Source organism: Anabas testudineus, chromosome 22 (assembly GCF_900324465.2).
Source record: "Anabas testudineus chromosome 22, fAnaTes1.2, whole genome shotgun sequence".
Lineage (NCBI taxonomy): Eukaryota > Metazoa > Chordata > Actinopteri > Anabantiformes > Anabantidae > Anabas > Anabas testudineus.
This window is the reverse complement of record NC_046630.1, coordinates 15,955,725-15,977,842: the sequence shown is the minus strand read 5'-3', so window position 1 is coordinate 15,977,842 and position 22,118 is coordinate 15,955,725. Positions and strand designations below refer to the sequence as shown.

Below are 22,118 nucleotides of genomic sequence, written 5' to 3'. Positions count from 1 at the left end.
TCAGCTGTTGTCTCACCTCCTCGTGACAGTTTCTGTGCACACAGGTGTAGGTCTGTGGCAGGCGTAAAGTGTATTTTTAATTTTCCTGTCTCCCGGCATGTGTGTGTGTTTCTGTTTTGTCTCGGTGCGCGTGCAACTGTGCCCTTTCGGCTTCGCGTTTGTGTCTATGAGCACAAGGGCTGTTTTAGTACAAAACAGTGCAGCTCCTGTGGGCAGTGCACTGACTACCACTGAAACAGCAGCTCTTACAAGTCGGCCTCTCACACCAGCCTTTTTTTTTTTCAGTATCCTTCTCTCTATGTAAACTCTTCATAGTGTGTTTGATGTGCAACAAATATTTTTTTTAGAAATATAATCACACGTGCCTTCACACCCAACTTGTGTGGGTTGTTTGAACAGAACAGCATGTGTGCTGTTTGTTTAGGGCTGTTTGTTTGGTCTGGTATGAAAATCTGTCAATCGAGCTCCGGTGTGGACCAAACTACTGGACTGAGACCACCTGAATACAATGGTTTGGTCCAATTCCAGTGTCAGGATTACTATTGCCATTGTTTATTGCACAAATTCACTGCTCATGGGAACTGAGAAAGTGATCACCCGATGTGTAGTGAATCTCAAATCGCAAATGGTAACCATGGTAACATGTATGCACGCCATAATCATGCAATTGTCCTGAGAAGTTAGGAAGTGAAAAAAAAAGTATGAAGATAATCATCACTAAATGCTGCGAACGACAGGAGTAAAAGCAGCCTTACACTCATGTCTGATGATAAGCACCACATTGGCCCCAATAACATTACTGCATTTTTTTGGCAACACACAAAATCAGTGACGATTAGAGTTTGAGACATGAGCCTCTATTATAATCAAGAAGGAATCTAAGTCCGGGATGCAATTCGCAAATAAATGCAGCATAAAGCACGGTGCGTTACTTTGGGATTAACTGTGTGGTTCAGAGTGGAACACGTCGCAAAAAATGAGACCATGTGGGAATAAAGTGTAAGGTACTCTAATAACATGTAAATAGAAACGCTTGTATTAGCACTGTTTTTGTTAACTTATGAATATACCCTGCCACTCGAAGTACATCGGCTAATTAGGTATTCATTCTCTGTGTGGTTATCATTAACGATGCACACCCCCCCATCCAATCCAAATTAAATACTGAAAGCACTGAAGTAACTTCAACAAATGAATTCGGACACTTAAAGAATGGCTTGAAGTGGAGACAAACTCATTTGTCTGTGTGCATATAAGTTAATGTTTACAGTTCTTTGCTAGCTTTTATTATTATTATTTCCAGCTATGTGGCTCAAAGTAGAATATAGTGCAAAAATGTGGCCAAGTGACAATAAAGTGTTAATATATTCCAATATATGTACATAGAAATGCTTGTGTTAGCACTGTTTTTGTCAACCTTTGAATAAATATCTCCTCCCTAATAAGTAAAAGCAGCTGTTCTAGGGAGTGGTATTTGCTAATTTATAGATATACATATTCATTACTTGACTCTCTACTTGAGGACTATGTAGTTATGTTAAATAAATCAAACATCCAAGACATTAAACAAAGGTTAATACACAACTTTGCAGACACTTGCTGAGTATGACTATATTTTTTTCAACATTTGCTGTATTTTGTCTGCAGTTTCGATCTGTGGAGCTTAGTGTGCAGGAAAAATGTTCATGGACACGTTGCTATTTGGAAACGAGGACCATGATTTTAGAACACAGTTAAAAATCTGTTACACAGTATAATAAGACTGATATATGAGTGTGTTCGTGCTCATGCATTGCATGTCATCTGGCTGTCATTCTGTTACAAACTAATGATTGGTTCCTCTGTCCATTAGCAGGTCCCACAGCAATTAAGTCAACATCAATTTCCATCGTCAGAAAAGCAATTGGTATTTCCATTTTCCGACTGTAAAACATCCTGTCAGTCTTACACTAGTGATTCCAATGCAAACTAGTATGTCCTCATGCAAGTCGTTGAAAAGATTGTTCATTGTCTGACACGTCACGTAGAGTTAGATTGAGATTTATTTTTACAAAACAAGAGCCAATCCAGTGACTTATTCTCTTGTGTGTCCATTACCATCCAGTCATTCATCATGGTTCAGACAGCACATAACCCGGCAGTGATTCAAACTGTATTTCAGTTTCAAACCACAAGTGAATTCAACTGTATTTAGACTTGATCATTACCTGCAAGTCCTTCACTACCTTTTGTTAATTTTTGCTTCTAATACATGTCAGATTTTGTTCAGAAGGATCTACGACAGGTAACATTTAATCACAGCTCAGTTACAGGTTTTACAGGTGTGTAATAAAAGAAAGAAATAGAAGTAGTCATAAAGTCGGTGCCATTACACATTGCAGACATGTCGCAGTGTACTTGTCTGTTCACAGACGGTGTTGAGTGGCAGTAGGATCACATCACGAGATGCAATTAAAACCCTAAAGGGATTATTTTATGCCTTAAAATAAATGTGTGCCCCAGAGGCATTTAAACATCAATGTGTAGAGTCTGCATTAGAAGGCTGCTCTCTGAAACTTTAACCTAATGTTACCGTTCAACTCATAGCTGCCATTTTCTAAATGACTAATCTCTTGTGTGGCCCCACACAAGCTAGAACACACACAGGCCCCAAGCGTTATTGCACTACATAGCGCCTCTTCACAAACTATGGCCTAAGGTACAACACATAAGGGCTGTCCAGAATAAAGGCAACTGTATGGTAAATTATGAACACACCTAACCACTCTGTGGCTCTCAGTCTTTTAAAAGATTTTTTTTCACGTCTTACATGTTTCAAAATAAAAGCCTTCCAGTGAAGGGAAGGGAATCTACAGTTGAAATGCTGGTTTTTAAGAAGTTATTAGTTTTGATAAGAAACTTCTACTTTTTTTTCTTTTCAAGAACCCACAAAGAAGTACTAATAACACATTCACAAGATTCATTCTAAGAGTTGTTCCTTGAAGAAACACTGTTAAGGAAAAGTGGTCTTTATAATTGCTACCTGGAGATGGCTTTGGTTAAAAAAAAAAAAAAAAACACACCATGTACACCAAGGGGCTGATTGACATTGGAGAGCTTTAACTGTTCTCTTGGGATCCTACACACAGCTCCTTTGTGCAGCCATTAGAGCTATGCAACCATGATGTCATGCAGAGCGACTACAGTGAGGTCCATCAAAGACCAGAGCAGTGGAATGGTTCATTATTACTCCCACACAGGAAAGAGACTTAGGTCCACTACTCTATCTTTCTCTTATGTGTGTGTGTTGTGTTTTGGTCTCCTAGCGACACTTAAAAGCGACATATCCAAATGTGACGAATGACATCAGTGCCGCCGTTCATTTATAACTTATTAAGCGTGTGTTACATTTCTTGTAAAACATTTACACCTTTTTTACATTAGTGTTGTTTCTGTGTTTGACTCAGTAAATGCTCACTTTTTATTTTTTAAGGCGTACTGAGAGACAATGGAGGCCTGTTGTTGGTTTAGGATTCTCAGGGAGGTTTCAGTGGGACAGTGTGGAAGCCAGAGGGGTACAGACTGAGCCACACAATGGAAAATGAGAGTCAGCAGTGGTCCGATGATAACGTCTTTTATCCACAAAAAAAACTCCAGTCAGACAAGACTAGCCATTGTCACTGGAAGTGTAAAATGTGCTCCAACCCCTGCGTATAATTCCTTCCAGCTGCTTGGAGAGCTGCGGTGTCTGTGATCGAGAGATGGTCTGTATTGTCTGTAAGGTTCAAGCCCGCAGACATGACAAACGATGGGCCTGATCTTAACGGGCATGGCTGTGGCCTGGCACACACCCCAAGACCAGATACAGATACTGGGGGAGATGTCTCGTCCCTTTTCCTTCAATAAATATAGAAGTAAATAAAAACAAAAAATAAAAAAGACAAGCCACACCATGGAAAAAAGCTGAACAAAACACAAAATGTGCATTTTGTGTCACAAGCCAATTCCTCCTGTCAAAACATGCTTTGTGACAGCGTGTGTGCAGCCCTACTGAGAACAATGACGTTTTCTGATCTTCAAAAACACATAAAGCAGAGAACCAGGATCTTTTTTTTTTTGAAAGCACAGCCACAATATGTCAGTGTCTGGATGTTTCGAACATAGCTAAAGGGGAAGCACCATTGTTGGAGATGTAAGAATTGGCTGATGGATAAAGGACCTTCCCTTTCTTTACATGTGGTTTGGCCTTTGCAGGATCCAAGATTGCACTAAGAAGGAGACTTTTGTTCATCCTGCACCCGGCTTTCATCATGTTGTCCTTTGTATCTTTGATGTAGAGGATGAGTAGGCCTTATTGTGTTAGTTGACGTTTTTTTAATGGTAATTAATGCTGTTTTAAAAACAAGAACCAGAGAGTTTTGGCTAGTTGATATGTATATATCTGAAAGTTTTGCTTCCTGCTAGAAGAGCATATAGATGTAGTCTTCCTGCATATATATGTACAGTAGCATAAAAAGTATGTAAACCCTTTCAATTCACATACTTTTTCTTGCCATTGTATAGGATGTCTTAATCTTAATATATGCAAATGCTGTGTGGTAACGGTTAAGGGAGTAAACAGTGAATGTGTGTCCACGCCTGTTAAGTGAGGGTGTGTGTACAGTTGTCTTAGGCGGGGATCTTGAATGGGGCTCTGGGTGGTTCAGTAGGGAAGAGGCTGAGCGGTGACCTTGTTACAGTCAACTGCTCATGAAAACAGCAAGTCAGTCGAGTGTTAAAAACAAGTGGCATATGCCGTCTGACTCAAATCATGTCTCATCAGAGGTGCCGCGCCTCACGACCACAGGGTGCTGCCACCATCTTTAACCTCTTAACCATGCTCTCACATCAAACTGCCACTCTCCACCCTCACCGAGGAGCAGTCAGCAGCTTCTACAATCTCAGTTATGCAAATACTCTCACTTAACAGCTCAAATAATCAAACGTGGTTACTTCTATAGAGAAGAACTGGTTATGAGGCACTACTAGAGCTTTGGTAAACCAAAAGAGTACACCTTTTTCTATGTCTTATTGGAGTGATTACTTTTTTTCTGTGTATTGTAAATGTATGTATCCTGTACAAATACAGGATGTCATCATGTAGGCATAACTGGGGGCTGTTGCGTAAATGACAACACAAATGCACTAATATAAAATACGTCTTCGTTAGATGAGTTATGCTTAAAGCTACAACGTGCAACTTGTAGCACTAGCATTACACTGAAAATTAATCCACTTTGCTATGGCCCAGCCCTTCCACTCCCTGCTCATATATGCTCTGCTACACTCCACCACGCTCTTCCCAATGCTTCAGGGAGTTATCACTGTGAAATTACAAGAAGTGAAAACAGAAAAAAAAACATCCTAATCAAACAAACAAATAAATAATTACTGTGATTGGTTAGTTACAATGACAAACCTCATTAAAAAAATTTAATGAATCTGGATTACAGGAGGCTTTGATAGTGATAAACTGACATGCGGTAAGTTTTGAAGAATATTTAAAACTAAAAATAAAAAGAATGAGGTAAAACAGAAATCAAGACTTACAGACTGTAGCTAATGTCTGCAAGTATGACTATTTTGTTCTCGACTCTCTGTCACACTCCACCATAATGTGTTATGAACCTCATTAAATGCTAGATAGAAAGACTTTCAGCAAAAGGTTACTAATAAAATACACTCTATAGTATCAAATTCAACATTCTGTTACACAATCAGTGAAACTAAAGGATCTAAAAGGTGGTTAAAACCAATAGAATATTAACTGTAAAAAAACTACATCAAGTAAGCAGACAATATTACATTTTCGTGGCAGTACCGAGTTGCATAGTACTGAAAAAAGTACAGAGGTTTAAGGTCAACTGTGGGAAGCTTTAAAAACAGTTGAGCTGTTGTCCTTTCCATTCCTACAACATAGATGAAACAAAGGTTTTGTAGAAATACTCATTTATTTCTCAACAGAGCACTTACTCCAGAAAAGCTCTGGCATCGTATCAGAACTGCTAATCCTTTACCCATCGCTTGCTCAAATAATGAAATTGTGATACAAATCGCCAGAAACAGAGGTGGTGAATGTTTTAGAGGCACTGCACCTAATACCAGATGTTTCAGTGAGGTTACAGAAAGCAGTAGTTAGTGTGTTAGTGTACTTAAACTGTCACCACCAACTGAAATAGCTGTTACCTGCACCGCACCTGTTAAAACTGACTGGATAAAGAAAAAAAAAAAAGACACACCCAAAATAAAAAAGCTCTTGTTCCGGTAGATTCATTCCAATAAGACACCGCACTGACTCAACTGTAACGCTTGCTACCTAAACATCCAACCTGCATACAAAGTACGGCGCTCCGGGACAGAAACGGCAGCGCGGATTGAAGCGGTGAATTTAAAAAGTGCAGAAGGAGAGAGGGGGGAAGGGTGCTTTCTAGCAAGAAAAGACTCTGGCCGCGTTTTCTGAGAGTGCCCCTAATCCAGTCTTAACTCCATTACACGTGGGACACTTTGGTTAAGAAGGTGGTGATAAGCTCAACAATAGTGAGGAGAGCCTACTGCAAACAGCAAAAGTTGCGATTCACTATAACAAACACAAAAAAGCACAAAGGCAGTCATTGCATTTTTTTCTTTTTTTTTTTTTTTAGGGAGGGGGGGGAGCAATTTCAATTTTAGATTTGGCTCCAGACGAAAACTGGGCCACTGCAGGCTTTGATGTCTTAATTGTGCTTGTATTTTTCTTTTAATATACCAAAGAAACAGGCTTATTGATGGAGCAAAAACGGCAGAGACAGTGTAGAAGAGGGAGGGAACTGAGCGATGATGTGAAAGAGAATTTAAAAAAAAAAAAACAGACAACTATAGAGAAGAAGAACGAAGGGACAGAGAGATTTATGTGGAGAAAGAGAGAGAGAGTGACAAATATGCCTCAGATTTAAAGAGTGACAGAGCTGATGCGCTGTGGAATCCCAGCTGAATAGGCCTTGATTAACTGTGGTGTGGGGTCACGTCAGGGCCTGTCTGCTGAGGCCTGGCTTAGGAAAATTACATGTGCGTATATGTCAGTGTGCGAGTTTAAGTGACTGTAATTTGCACTTCTGAGACATGTGAATGCAGCTTGTAAGACATGATGAACAATCATTTGTCTGGTTAGTTGGTTAGTACAGCAGCTGTGTGGGTTTGAAAGTGAATATGCAGTAAAACCTCATGGAACCATGTTACAGCGGTAGAGGATGCTGAACCTGAGACGTTCTTAAAGGTTTTAAATGTAAATTTTAAATGCAGCTTTCTATATTTCAAAAATATAGTTTGACATGTTGGGGAATGTTTTATTTTTTTGTGTGCCCACGCATAGCCTGGACTCTGTCACGGGCCTCACCTGGGGGCTGACGCTGGGGCCGTAGCCCATGCCGGGCGAGTTCATGGAGTGGGGACCCATTGGCGAGCTGATCACGGAGAAGGGTGAGGCCAGACCGTTCATGGGGGAACTGAGAGTGCTAATGGGAGAGTGAAGAGAGCCGGAGGGTCCCATAGATGTTGGGCTGAGCAGTGACGGGTGCATTCCCCGGTGGGATGTGGGCGAGCCCAGGGGCGAGGAGGTCACCTGGCCTGAAGAATCTGTGCCGAAAAAAAGACAAAGGGGCAAGATTAGAATAAATGCAGTTGATATGGAAGATGCTGGAGCTGAAATAATCATCTACTGGCTGTTCAAGTGCTACTAATTATGAAAAAAGGACAAGAAAAGCTGATGCACCTTAAACCCAAAGCCTAGCATGAGAATCGGGGGAGGCCGACTATCACATCACAGCAGCTCAGTTGCTCTTTCATACACAGTTTCTGCTCTTCAAGCTGAAGAGATTAGCTCTTCACAAGTGCTTCCCCTCAGGGATCTATAAGGACAAGATGTATATCTATAATGCATGTGGTTGATGATTAGGGTAGGGGGGGGCCCCATGAGTATTAAATATACAATGTTTTATATAGCTGAGGGGGGAATCTGCAGCAAGTCTGAGGAAGCGATAAGGATAAGGTCATACGTATAAGAGCACATGTGCTCTCTCTGCCTTTCTTCTCCTTCCCCCGACTTACTCCCGCTCTCTACCTTGTGTGAGCGGGCCGTCTTCCCGTTAGCTGTCAACACAGATGATACAGGACAGAGGAGTGCGAGCAAAGAAGGAAGGAACTGTGCTATGTCACTGAGAATTTGGCGACAGGGTTGCATTTGCACTGATAACAACTCCCTCCCACCTGCTGTGTCTTTCAACGCCGCGTTTCATTCTCCCATTTACTTCATTTACGACGCAGTCTGTAGATTGTCCTTTTCCATTTAGTTCTATTTGCATATTTGTGTGTAGGAGAAGCATTATCTGAAAACAACTTGCAAGTTGGGGCTGCATGTAAATAAACTTCCACCTTTGAACAATAAAAATGATCCTTTTAATGCATTAATTTCTTTAGTGTCAATTAAGTTTAAAGTTGCATATATAAATATACAGCACAGATCTATACAATTTATCCAGATCTTACTTACTTACCCTAACAGAAAGGCAGCACAACTTCATGCCACTTCTTTTAGCCTGTTGTCCTAACATACCCTCCCTTTCTAGCCTGTCCTATTTTGACATTACAACTTTGCTCTCTCTGCGGCGGCGACGTGGACATGTTATGTAATGAGTTGGAGTGCAGCTTGTCTGTCACACTCCCACGTTTCATAAGTGACCAGGTTCATCTGTTTCTTCACAGTGGAATAAAGCTGATGGATGTCTCAATTAGATGACAGGCGAGAGTTATGAGCAGAGTTCAGCTTTTTCCGGGGGTGCTTCATGCCTGTCCCAGTTGACTTTGCATGAGAATTTTATTTTTCCTCTGTATATGTGTGTGTGTCTTCTGTAAAATGTCTTTATAAATGCAGCACACACAATGATAGAATCCCTGCATCTTTTTCCCTGTATCAGCAACCCTGAGAGCAGCAACCTTGCAGCCAGCTGAGCCAAGCCAAATACTTCCTGCATATCCTGCTCGACTCGCAAGCACTTCCTATAAGTGCACACACACACACACGCGCGCACACGCACATCCAGTTCATACACAGGCCCCATCCTATTCAAAACAAACACACATCCTTCTTAATAAAGGGCTAACAACAGCTCTGCATCTAGCTGTATTAGTTCAGTGTTTATCCTCTGATTGATACCCCTCAAGCTTCTATTCCTGATTACATTTTTGTTCCCCTAAAATGCGCCCACACACATAATTCCTAAAAAAAAAAAGTGTTATAAATAAATCAAAAAGCTCTCCCTGAGCCAGCAATTCCCACAGCACTTCTCCAGCTGGGTTTTAATTCAGACAGATAAAGCAAGCTGTGGTATTAGTGTTGCCAATCTGCCATTGTAGGTCTCAGCAGGGGGCAGCTCAGCTCAGTAAGGCCCCACCTCGAGGAGGATGACAGAGACGGGCTGGGAGGTATAGCTGACAGTTTATGTCTCTTTTTTCTCTCCCATTCATTCCTTATGTCTCTTTCTCTTCCACTTTTTATCCATAGAGGAGGAAGAGCTAGAGCAGAATATTAACTGAACCGTCCGCTCTGATGTTCTTTTTCCAGATCAGCATGAAGAAAGCTATGTAGCAATGTGGTCATACTGTGTATGAATGGTCTTTTTTGGGCAAAGCTCCCATAACATACACTGTAGATACATGTCTCAGAGAAATGTGTGAGTGTGTGTGTGTGTGTTTATTCTAGTTTGAGATGCCAGTGTAGGATTACAGCAGGATGAAAAGGACTCTGTCCTAATCCTCCCCAGAGAGAGGAGGAGAGGAGAGGAGAGGAGAGGAGAGGAGGAGAGAGGAGAGGAGAAAGGAAAAGGACAAGACGAGAATGACAAGACAGAAAAAAAAGTTAAGGGTAGGCCACACAAGACAAAGCAAAAAAAAAAAACTGTTTTGTTTTGTTTTTTTTCCTTTCTGTTCTCATGCAGTACAATATAACTGTCACTCTGACGCTCCTGTCTGTATCTACCCGCTTTCATCTCAACCTGTTCGTCTGGAAAGTGACGCGTGTTTTACTGGCATTCTGGAGAAAACATCGCAAGCTCGGCCGACCATTTGCTCCAACTGCAAAATAGCGTCAACTAAACATGCTTGCTCGAGATTAGATAAGTTTGTATATAAAGCAAAACAGTGAGCGAAGTGCAGGGTAGAGGAGGAGGTGGAGGAGGAGGAGGAAAAATTACTGAGGCATGCAAGAAATGAGTGGAAGTGGTCCAGGTTTCCTGAATGCCAATAAGCAAAAATTCATGTATAGATAGGAGGTGAAAAGTGCTTCTGAGTGCTTGCTGCCTCTCCCTGTCAACTGTCCTGCACACAAAAGCACAAGTGACAGCTACAAATAAGCAAATTAGGGCCCATCTTACTGGCAGGCACAGACAAAGTCCTGCACTTATCACTTCTGTGCTCCATACAAGCATCTCCCGTTTCAAAACAGTGCTTCTCTCTCTCTCTCTCGGCTCTCTCGCCTCTCCCGCTCTTTTGTTCTTCCACTGGGTGTGACTGCGAGGGAGGCGAAGTATGCTAATCTGTGTTGTGGCTGCTGTTGGCGAGTTTGATGAATGGAGGATTGAAATGAGAATGGGTGATGAGATGAACGGATATGGACCTTAACTGTAAAATAAATAAATAAATAAATAAATAAAAACAGCATGTGGCTTTTGGTCATAAGTTTGAAATAAGGTATGTTTGTGTTTTTTTTCTGACAGATGATCAGGTTGTGATTAATGAACGTCCTTTCCAGAAAGTTTTTTTGTGTTTTAGCGGTGAAGGTGGAAATGAGGAAGGTTACAGTTCCCGTACAGTCTCCTTCTACCTGTCAGCGTGGTTTCATGTACCCATAAAGGGGAGCATTCCCTAACTTTAGCAAAGACATTTTAGGTAACGTCACCACACCTTAGGTATAGAATTGGCAGCTCAGACTCTCGTCAACACTCGCATGAATCCTTTCTGATGCAGTCACACGAGCCATTTCGGGAGGCAGCGAGAATGTGTTTTGTCATTTAGGGATAAGGTCTTGTTGACTGAAAAGCTGGTGGAGTGGAAGAGGAGGCCGTTCTGTGGTCTCTATAGTTACACTGAGTCACTGATACTCTAATTGTTGGCAGGGGAGAGCGTATCCTGAAGGAACACAGCGGAGGGTGCACTGTTTGTCTGCTAAACAAAGCTTGTGGTGAAAGGTGACAGGCTGAAGGCTGTAACACAAACCTACCTGACTTTCCATCTCTCCTTAATTCTTTTAGTCCGTCTTTCACAACCTGTCAACTGCGTGGGGGGCCGGTGGGACACTAGGCTTGGCTGATAAAAGGGGACACGATTGCTTGATGTCTGCAGATCTGTTTGTGTTGAGAAAGTTGCTCTGCTTTGGCAGATATGCTGGTTCCCCATGTGAGGGCAAGACCCCCTGTAACAGTCTTAAGGTAAAAATGAGCAATCAGGCCTACATGCCTTTTACAGTCCGTGGGTCACATGGATATTTAGTTTTGAAGACAGTCTGGTGACTGAGTTCCTGTGTCAGGACTCACATGAAACAGTGTGTTAAAGAAAATCACCCACTTGTTGCAGCGTCAACAGCGGCATGTGACGAGGTGTTGCAACACAAAAACATCACTGTAGCTCCAAACTATAAATGACTCAACCAACTGCAGAGCTAACACCAATAGTTGCACTCACTATCTAGCCCATGAGCTCATGTTGCCTCCGCCACCAGCACGAGACGATGCATTATACATGGAAAGTGCACCGGTACACCCCTCCCAATGACAGCCCGAACCATCCTGAGAGCAGATGAAATCTCATAAGTGTGTCCGTGTTTTCTCCCTGTAACTTGATCGGCTTCTCCTGTTGATGCGTCTTTCACCTTACGTCTGGACACCAGTCTGGTGTGTATGCCGTTTTTTTTTTTGTTTTTAGGAACACATTCACAATCATAAGCTTGTGCCTATGTGCAGGCAGACAGATGCTCGTTCTGCAGCTGCCCTTCCTCCTCTATTATTCATCTGCTAGAGCCACAGTGGAGATTTAGCAGAACACAAGGGCGTGGGATACAGAAAAAGCAGAAAGGGAGAGCTCTTAAATCTCAGTAAAGCACATATTTTTTGTCCGGTTGCCATTTAGCCTTTAAATCTCTCCACTGATGATCAGTGCACTGTCAATAGCCAAAGCATAATGCTCTGGGTAGTTTGCGCTCACAAAAAAGGATGCATCCAGCAGTAGCAGCTTTAGGTTAATACCGCCATAGCTTCTGTTCAATCCACCATTCTCCTGAGACGGTTAGATCTTTCACTGCAACACAAACACACGCCGATGCAAACACAACAAACAATCCAGACTGATTCCATGCAGATGCTCACACAAACAATGGGTTTTCTCCACTACTTTCCTGGCAGTGCGTTAGCTGGAGGATGGTGACACTGGTGAGACAGCAGCCAGGATATTAAATAAATAAATAAGATAATTTCATGGATCCACTTTGGTGTAAATGAAGCAGTCATGAGTCACATGCACCTACACTGTGGCACATTAACAAACTGCACATCTTCAGAGAGACAAAACTGGATAAAGCCACTGTCTATCAACAAGCCGAAGCACCACCCACACCCTCTCTTCGTTTTCTGTTGATTTGAGGCGACAAGCCGACTTTATTATTCATGGGGACGTTTTAGAAGAAGCAGGTGAGTCAGTTTTTGTGCACGGAGCACCACAACAAAACCGGGATGAAATGCTAGTCATTAGCATTTCTCCGGATGTGTTCAGAAGAAGAGGGGGGGGGGGGGGACTCAACAGAAAACCCATGAGACCCAGTCAGCTGCGTAAAAACTCAGAGCCCAAAATAACACAGCAGTCAGTAGAACAGCCAGAGTTTTGACTGCTGATGTCTATATCACCATGACGACAGCAGGCTAATATTTTAGTCAGTCCTCCATGAAGCTTTGTGTGTGTTTCAACTATTAAATAATTATTCATCAGCGTTTAATGAAATAGGAAAGTCAACATGTTTTGAGTGCTGCACGTGTGTGTATATGCATGTGCGCTCATCAATCAGGGAACGTCTCTTTACTGTTTTCCGCTGTGTAAACAGACCTGATCTGGTCGCTTCAGTCAAGGTCCAAAGACTCTGATGTGTTTATTCTATGGATAGGGGAAAGGTGGTGTGTGTGTGTGTGGGCTGGGTGGTAGTAGAGGTAGGCATGGGGCCACAACTGGTTGATGACACATCTACAGCTGATGTAAAACGATGATCTCTAGACAGTTACACTTTCCACTGCGCTTTCTCGTTGCTCAATCTCGAAACTGTCAGAGGATTTAACTTAAATGTGGCCATCCACGATTTCTCAGAAACCAAGGTGGTGTCTTGATTTTACTCTGAAATGCAAACACATTTCTATCACTCCATCTTGTGTTTCTATGCTTACGTTTTTTTTTTCCCCTCTTGCTTAACGTAGCTTAAATAAAGAACCAATCAAATCGTACAAATGTCTTCCCTCCCTTGTTGTGAGTCCCTACTACTAGAACTGATAAGAGTCTATGCGGTGACTCTTTGCTTTCCTGTTTCATAATGTGTGTATGGTGCTTCAGTGAAAGGGGGATATACAACAAATGCATAAATAAATAAAGAAGGCATTTCTTCCTGTCCACTTCTTATGCAGCTTACACGAGACCCATAGTTGTCCACAACAGGGGCAGAATGAGTGGTTGAAGTTACTTTTACCATAAACAAGTCTGATGAAGACAGTCTGGCCTGATCAGATGGACACTTAAGCACTAGTGTTTGACTTGATAACTGTTCTTTCTTGTTTTGTCAGAGTATCTCATTAACTACTCCACTAATGAATATGTGAGTGCACCTCTTAATATGAATATGTAAACCTCCCTAATGGAGAGTGCATACGATCAGCACTTCAGACAACTGAGCAAACAACAGCACAACTTTAATACAAGCACAAAGGATGTTTGCATGCTTTTTACAATTATTGCACAATTAAAAGATACAGTATAGGTGTTTACTAGATCTTTTCCCCCCTCATTCTTATTGGGTTTAATCCTACATCCTTGCTATAGTATGCAATCAAAACAGAAGGCATGAAGAGCCATGTAGTGATGAGGGTGTTTGTATTAACCGGAACCCCTGTCAAGACGAGATATGATCAGACAGAGCAACTGCAACTTCAGATGTATCTTTGTGACAGCTCTAATGAAAAGCACCCAAGCCTTTTTTCAACTGCCTGTTAGGGCCCCACTATCTGCTGCCATCCATGATCCGACATGTAGACTAAAAGAGAGAATGGAAAAGCAAAAGGCCTTAATGTGGGATAAGAACCAAAACAGGCCACCCATAATTTCACAGTAGGTGGGCCACTAATAGCCACCATTTGATACACGATGTTGAGATAGCCAGATTCATTGGCCTGTTGAAACAACTGCCCTCATTATAGACTTAATTCTTTCTTCTTTCTCTCCTGCCTCCCCTTTCTACTCTTTTCTGTCTGTCCCCTTCCATTTTCCTCCCATTTCAATTCATTTCCCTGATAGCATGGGGATGAAAGCGCCAGGTCCTGGGGCGCACTAGTGCCCTCGCTGACTCTTAAGTGTCTGAAGAGGCCATGGAGCCGTGGCTGGCTGTGGCTAGGTGCCAACTAAGCCACAGATTACTGGCGCTAACTGTGCCCTGATTGCCAGCTCTCTGATCTGCTGATATAGCCTAATTGTTCTCTTTTGCTCAGAGGTGATATACCATCTCTCCCTGGAAGCTCCCAGCCAGAGCATTGGCTGGCTTTTAAGCAGAGCTGCACAAATCTAACTTATAGGAAAGATTGATCTAAAAGAAGCTGAAGGCCGTTACACGAACACTTGTCTGAGCAAAATAAAGTATTTGCTGTGTTGATCATATTTGCAGCCTGCGTAAAGAGACTTTGGAAACCTAGTACTAAGACAGTTGAATACTCTAAAAGAAGAGGTTTCGGTTCACCATGGGGACGTGCAACATATCAGCCTACTAATAGAACAGTGAATAGAAGAGAAGAGTGGTGAAGGTGGTTATGTTATAGTTAGGGGTGTGACGATATATTTATCTCACAAGAGGAGACAATATTGTATAGGGTTAGGGTTAGAAGAGTGTGAATACTATGTTTAAACAACTGGCTGCTGCTCTAGTTGTTATGTATTGATATACCAAGACACTTCGTTATGCGACGAGTGAATTTAATTTTCACTTTAGTTTTAATATAGTTTTCTTTTTTTTATTGCACCTTAAAAGGATTCAGCATAAGCTGATTTGACTGGATTCACAAAAAAAAAAAAAATACCGTACTCTAAATGACCTCAGATTGTATCCACAGGTATCGCCTTATTTGCACTACAAAGATCCCCTCATTTCAAAAGAATAAGGACCTCCATTGCTACATCTAAAGCTGTCAAGAGAGCAACAAGTGAAGAGTCAGACGGACACATATGAGAATGAAAGACTACACCGTAAAATTTTACCCTAAATTAAACAAATGCAATTTGACAACTAAATGTTATCTTAGACATAAGTTCCATCATGACTTTTTTCTTTGAAGAACTAAAAAGAACAATATTTTAAGAGCATTAACTTGACAAATGCATGCTGGGAAGTCTACTAACAAACTATTTTGTTTTGTATTTTATCAACATAATTTAACAAGTTGAGTGAACTGAGTGAAGTTAAGTGAAGAAATGTATTCATTAAGTTAAGTTAAATTATGAGTTAAGACAGAACAACTAATGTTGTAAAAACTCTACATTTTAAAAACTTAGATATTTAGGTTAACTTAACTCAAACATACAACTTGAATGAGAATTTACAGTGTACTTAGAAATAGATGTAATATACAGATGAATGACATCCAGCATAGTAAAGGCATCACGTTGTCCTTTGGTTTCCAGCTTATGTCATGAGCAGCGACTGACAATAGCAGTTGATCAAAGACATGACATGTAGGGATAATTACCACTGCAGCCTGCAGAGGAGCCGTCAGCAGAAGAAGATTATATTTGCAACTGATGCTCTTCTGCCATTAGGGTTAATGGGCTGGCTTCTTCTTTATCTGCACTACAGATTCAGCTTAAATTAAAAGGTGCTTAAATTAAAATATCAGATTTTCGTAACGTCAAAGCCCTCTGAGCTGTCATGTGTGAGACTGATGTATGAATCCAAGAAACCGGGAAAGTGGAAAGAGGCCAGGAAGCTATGATTCATTGAGCTTCCTCTTTTCATTGCACCCAGAGATGAAAATCACAGCACAGGGCCTTATCTTGCTCACTCACTGCCAAAACACACTTGAAGGCACATGGCCAAGCATATACATATGCACACAAACACAGAGAGATAATGACATGGCTGCAAAACACAAGCCTGACAGTAATTTAACAACAGCAGCTACAAGGTATCAGATAACCGCTTCTGATGACTTTCCCATTTTTGTCAGTTACTTTATCATGTCAAAATTAAACCGGCCATAACGATGCATCTCTTATCTCAAGCAGGTCTCAAGGCTCAGCACAACTCTCGTGTTATGAAATGGAAGAGGAAGAAAGTCCTCTTGAAAAAGCACATTCAAGAACACATGCTTTGGGAAGTGTAATGTTAAATTTAGGGACCACTTCTGTATCAGTGTTTGAACTCCCCCGACCACTTCTGTATCAGTGTTTGAACTCCCCCAACAAGAACCAAAAGAAGTGAGTTGAACATGAGTGATATTGCGCTTTAAGTACAAATAAATGGGATAAAAACTTTTTTGTACATTTGAAAACGAAAATTGAAGAACACCAACTGGTTGATATTGATGCTCTAGGAAGTCTTTTGACATTTCATACTGACACTAAAAGATCCCCTTTATCACACAGGACTTCCCCACAGTTTGAACCCAATGGGAGACACTGTGTGACCATCATTCCCACTCTGTCAAACAGGGCTACTTCTTGTGTGTCAGAAAGTGATGCCAAAGGGCACCTTTTTGGTCTGTACGAGACGCCAATGGACCTACAAAGCACCAGTATTTAACACAGTGGGGCCACTGTGACTGGCACATTCTCACCTAGAAGTAATTTACCTTCATGTTATAAATACTGTCACAAAATAGTAAAATATAAAAAAAGGGAATGGATGTGAAGGTCTGATCGCAAACCAAAAAATAAATAAAATCAGTCCAAGATTTGGTCTAAAATAGAGAAATAAATGGGGAAGTGGAAAAACAGCCACCAATGTGGAGGAGTGGAAGAGAAATTAATGTACAAGGTGTGTCCACTTCGTGTGTCCACGCTTTCTACATTAAGTGTCGAGCTATGACTCAGTAGTAATAAAGCCATCAGCCTGTGAAGATTAATTGTGCCAATTACTAAGGACGAAAAACAAACTGTCCCTTCCCTGTGGTTACATCAGGTTGAGGAATTTGCCACTTGTTGACTTGTGACTGACAACTTTCATTTGTACAGAAAAACACTGAAAGAGAGGGAAAAAAAAGGCTGCATGTGATCCTGGGCAACATCTGGAGTGGGTGTGAGGCAGATGTTGGTGAGTTTGGGACCCCATGCCCGTCCAACCCCCTACCCTTCCAACCCCCAAGGTGGGTTTGGTGAGGCAGTATAACAATGGTTACTGCTCTGTTACACAAAGCAGGACATGTTTAGATGTGATTTAGGATAACAGATCCTTTTCAATTTGTGTCAGCCGAGACTGAAGAAGCTCGTTCACATGTTAGTTTTGGGACATAGAGACAATAATAGAGCCTATTTCAGTAGAAAGCTTGAATTTATTGACTATATTACAAGCCTTAGAGACACCAGCCCCCACCCCCTTCTTTGATTTTTTCCCTCTGATGGTTATTCCTTTATTTGAGGCTGTGAGGTGCTGTTCTGTTTGCAATAAAATCCAAATCGAGAAGTTTCTGGCTCAGGGCCATGAGCTGAAAATGCCACCCCCGCCCCCCCGCGTCTCCTTCTGGGGGAAACAAGCGTGAGATTAAGGAGAAAAGGGGATGATGGGCAGAGATAGATTGATCGATACGGAAGCATATAAAGAGAGAAAAGGAAGATTCATGCACAGATAAGAGATTTCAAGGAGCAGGAGGAAGAGACAGTGCAAGAAAGTCTCTCAGAGTAAGCACCAGACCCTGGGGGCCAGTCGGAGGGGATGAGATGAGAGGGCGGCGATGGGAAACTATGTGTGTACGTGATGCAGGAAGAGGCCTCGCGAGTGAGAGGGTGGGGGGTGGGGGGGGGGGGGGGGGGGGGGGGATGCACACGCGCCTCAGTAAGACAGAGTGGTGGTGGTGGAGGGGGGGTTGTGTGTCCCGAGAGTGTGAGTATGTGTGTGTTCTGTTTGTGATTGTCACTGGAGGAGTGTACTTTGGATCGGCGCATCGGCTCACAGCAAACAAAGTTCTGCAGGGCGTAGGCGAAGGGACGCCATGTCCAGGAAAAATAAACAAAATTATGAAAATATAGTTGCTTTGACTGATGAGATGAGGCCTGAACTTACAGCCCCCCCCCCCCCCCCACACCTCCCTCATCCGCCCCTTCTGTTGCTCGATCGCACAGTCCGTCCAGTACACACAAAATCAATTCACTTTTGGCCCATTATCAACAACACAAGTCACATGGAAAACTCAAACAGCTTATGTCAACAACATGACCATGTTCCACTGATTGCTCAGTTTCTAATGTAAAGTTCATGAAAAGTTTCACACGAGCTCCTTTGTAATACACTAGAATACATTATTTAATGTTACCAGATTTCATTCATTATTATTTCTTTTTAATTATCATCATATCAATTATACCCAATGAAATAGGGGAAATGTCCTTCCTTTGCTTGAGAAGCTGGCCGCTCCTCCAACCTATCAATAATATTCTACTTTCAGCCATATTTCTAATACAAATCAGCTTGTTTCAAGAACTTTTGTATTTGGAAGCGAATGTCGGATTCCTAAAACAAGACACAGTGCTGCACTAGAATGAAGACGTTTGCAAATCTCCGTTACGTGCATCTGCTGCATGAGACTTTTCTGACAGAAATGATCGTGACTGATTTAAAACGTCTCTGCCTGCAAAGATGATTTTCGGAAAAAAAGACCATGATCAAACAAGGACAAATCTCTCTAGTGAATACTCTGCACAGGCCATTCACCAGGTTGTTGGAGGCTGGTTTTTTTAAAAAAAAAAAAAAGAAGGAGAAGAAAAAAAGCCCAAAGGTGGTTAACTACAGCTTCATGAGCCTCAGCAGGCCCCAAAGTGTAGCTGGCATTAATGTAGATGAGAACCTATGGATATATGTCTCCTTAGCTATCATGCTCTCGCTTTAAATTTGTCCTATCCTCCCTCGTCTATGTCCCTGTTCCCTTTAATTTATTTTCACATTTTTCCTTCTGCATTCTGTGCTCACCAGAGGGACTCCCCAGAGGTGTAGGATAATCCCAGTTTGGAGCAGCAAGTCTTTCATGTCCTGGAAAGACCAGCGCTTCCAGCTCTCTTTCCTCTCTACCTGCAGCAGCTTCCCAGCCTTGCAGTCTCTCTCCCCTCTCGCTCCCTTACCATGCTTTTGCTTTCTCCCATGTTTAGTTTCTCTTTCATTATGGAACCCTTCTCTTCTGGGGAACTGATTAATACAGCCATATTGTGTTTAGACAGCACAAACGCAACACAAACACCGGGGAGGAGTTGTTCCTCATGGACCCAAGTACAACTTACACATAGAACAGACATAAAATCAATCACAACAGTGTCTTAAGGTAAGAGTGAGCTTTCCTATCAACTTATCAACAGCAACAGCTTAGGAAAAAACTGTATTCTGAAAAAATATTACTGGACACTTCAGATTTAACGTTATTTAAGTAGAAAGTAAGCCTGTCCAGCTCAATGGCCATTTTGAGGACAGTTGTTGTGTAACCATGCTTCGCAGAAGATAAAGACACAGCAGTTCTTAATTTCATGCTGGATGGTCCTTCGTATTCAGTCTGTCTCATAGCCATAGCTGAGATTTGCAATCTTTTGTAAAAGCTACAAGAATACAGTTGCGAAGAAATCTGTTCCAATAGACTTCCAGACTTAACTGACATCATTGTGACACCTCAAAAAAGTGGACAGTTACCATGTTGTCTGTAACAAGAAAACATTATCAAAAGACTACGTGGCCCATGTGATATAAGGCGATATATTGACAGCATATGGTAGAAAAAGAAACATTTGCCATCCCGTCAACAATTCTCACCTGTACATACACACAGGCAAAGCTTTCACACTTTTTAAAAGGCAACAAAACGAGTCATTCTTTCTGAGTCTCACCACTGAACAATGATCCCTTAGTCCCAACAAAAGGTTGCTTTACTGCAACGAACTTTTTTCCGATGATGCAAGACCCATTTGCTGTGACATTAGCGCTGGGAAAGTCATTTTCTGGAAGGTCCATTCCCCAGCGATAAAATCCATATTTCTTGAAGCCTGCGCCTCTCATGGCCTGAATGCCCGAGAATTACGTGTTGAGTTTGGCTTCATGACAGCGACAGAGGCCAATTAAAGGAGGTGTTATGATTGGCATGGACAGCCATGCTTGAGAGAAACAGGTGTTGTTCATTGGCTCACACATCGATGTGCCCATAGCTGAGGAGGCTTGTGATTGGTGGAAGGAAGACACCACCGCTCTGAGGAGGAAGCTTGCTAATGCTGGGCCATATTTGCGGGCATGGAGTGGCCGAGGCGGAGGGAGTTGAGGGTGGTGGGGGGGGGGAAGAGGGCACCACAGAGAACAGACCACCTGGATCATGGGCCTCAAAGGCCAGCCTGACAGAGTCAATCTGAACAACAGTGAACAGAAGACAGCCAGTCTGCTGACTTCCCCTCTCTTGCATTTTCACTGGCAGCTTTCCAACAAACACATGCTGTCCAGCAAGACTTTCAAAAGGAGCTTCAGCTCGGGTTTTTCCACCGAGGGGAATTTTTTATTTTTTTTACTCTGACCAGTGAGAAGAAAAAGAAGATTAAAAGGCTCCAAAACATATTTATAGCTCTGAAATATATACATAGTCAACAGTCATTATTATTTAGAGCAAATCTAAAAGGATGGTGGTGTGATCGAAGCGCAAGAATTAGGATGCACTCAAGAAACATATATTGCTTTTTAGAAAAGTTGAGCCATCTTTAAATAAACATGAAAGCAAATATCAAGTACTTATGTGCAGTAGCAGGAGCAATGTTGCAGCTACTGTATGATAGAAAGCTGTTTTACGTTACACACATTTTTCATGACACTTGAAAATAAATAAAATGTTTTTTTTACTTTTGCAGGCCTTCATCTAGGACCAAAGCAGGAGGAAATCTACCAGTTGTTGTTTTTAACCCATTCTCTAATGAAGGTTGTGTTTTCATTGGATAATAGACAACAGGTGGATGATGGACGCATTTCAAAAGATACTTGCATCTACTTATGCACTAAATTATGGGCTGATTCTTGGCTTTGTACAGCGTTAAAAGAGAAGACAGAAAGCTGATAAACACCATGAAAAGCAGAAGATTTGGTATCTGAGAAGATTTTTTTATGTCCGGTTGTTACTGTACTAAATTATTATTTTGGGAAACTGGGGTTATAACCCGACTGAGTAATTTTGATTTCTAATTAAGTCCTAAAAATACTATTGGCAAAAAGGGAGAATCAGTGCTGCCAGTGCAGTAATATATTTCAATATAATAATATTTTTTTGTTTCCCAGAAGTTGACTTTGGAAAAGAATTTTGAAAAGAATTTCTAACTATCATTTTTTTTATAGAAAAGAAGCAGGGGGAAGAGTATCCGACCATTTTCAAGCACACTGCAGCTTTGTCGGGGAGGAAAACAGTAAAAGTGCTTTAAGATTTATTTTTTTTTTCTTCAGTAATCCATTGTTTATCTTGAAGAGCACCTTAAGGTTCCCAGATTTACTGGAACAGATCGAGCACAGACCTGTTTTCTTTCTTTCCTTTATTCATTTTTTTGGATTTGTTGATGAAAGAAATATTTGTTACTTGACAAAAGAATCAAGAATTTAAGCCAATGTGCATTGAAATCAGGTTAAA

The 22,118-nt window shown here is 41.6% G+C and overlaps 1 protein-coding gene across 6 annotated transcripts in view; it reads right to left on the bottom strand.

Moving 5' to 3' along the window:
* rxraa (retinoid X receptor, alpha a) overlaps positions 1–22,118 on the bottom strand; it is an 88,141-nt gene that overhangs the window by 26,223 nt on the left and 39,800 nt on the right. For 5 of the 6 annotated variants that reach the window (XM_026340354.1, XM_026340356.1, XM_026340355.1 and 2 more), the window contains exon 3: positions 7,391–7,629. In XM_026340354.1, coding sequence (XP_026196139.1) covers positions 7,391–7,629 — 239 coding nt within the window. Of the gene's footprint in view, positions 1–7,390; positions 7,630–8,546; positions 8,592–22,118 lie in introns of those variants that run through there. The other variant, XM_026340360.1, reaches the window with a different exon arrangement.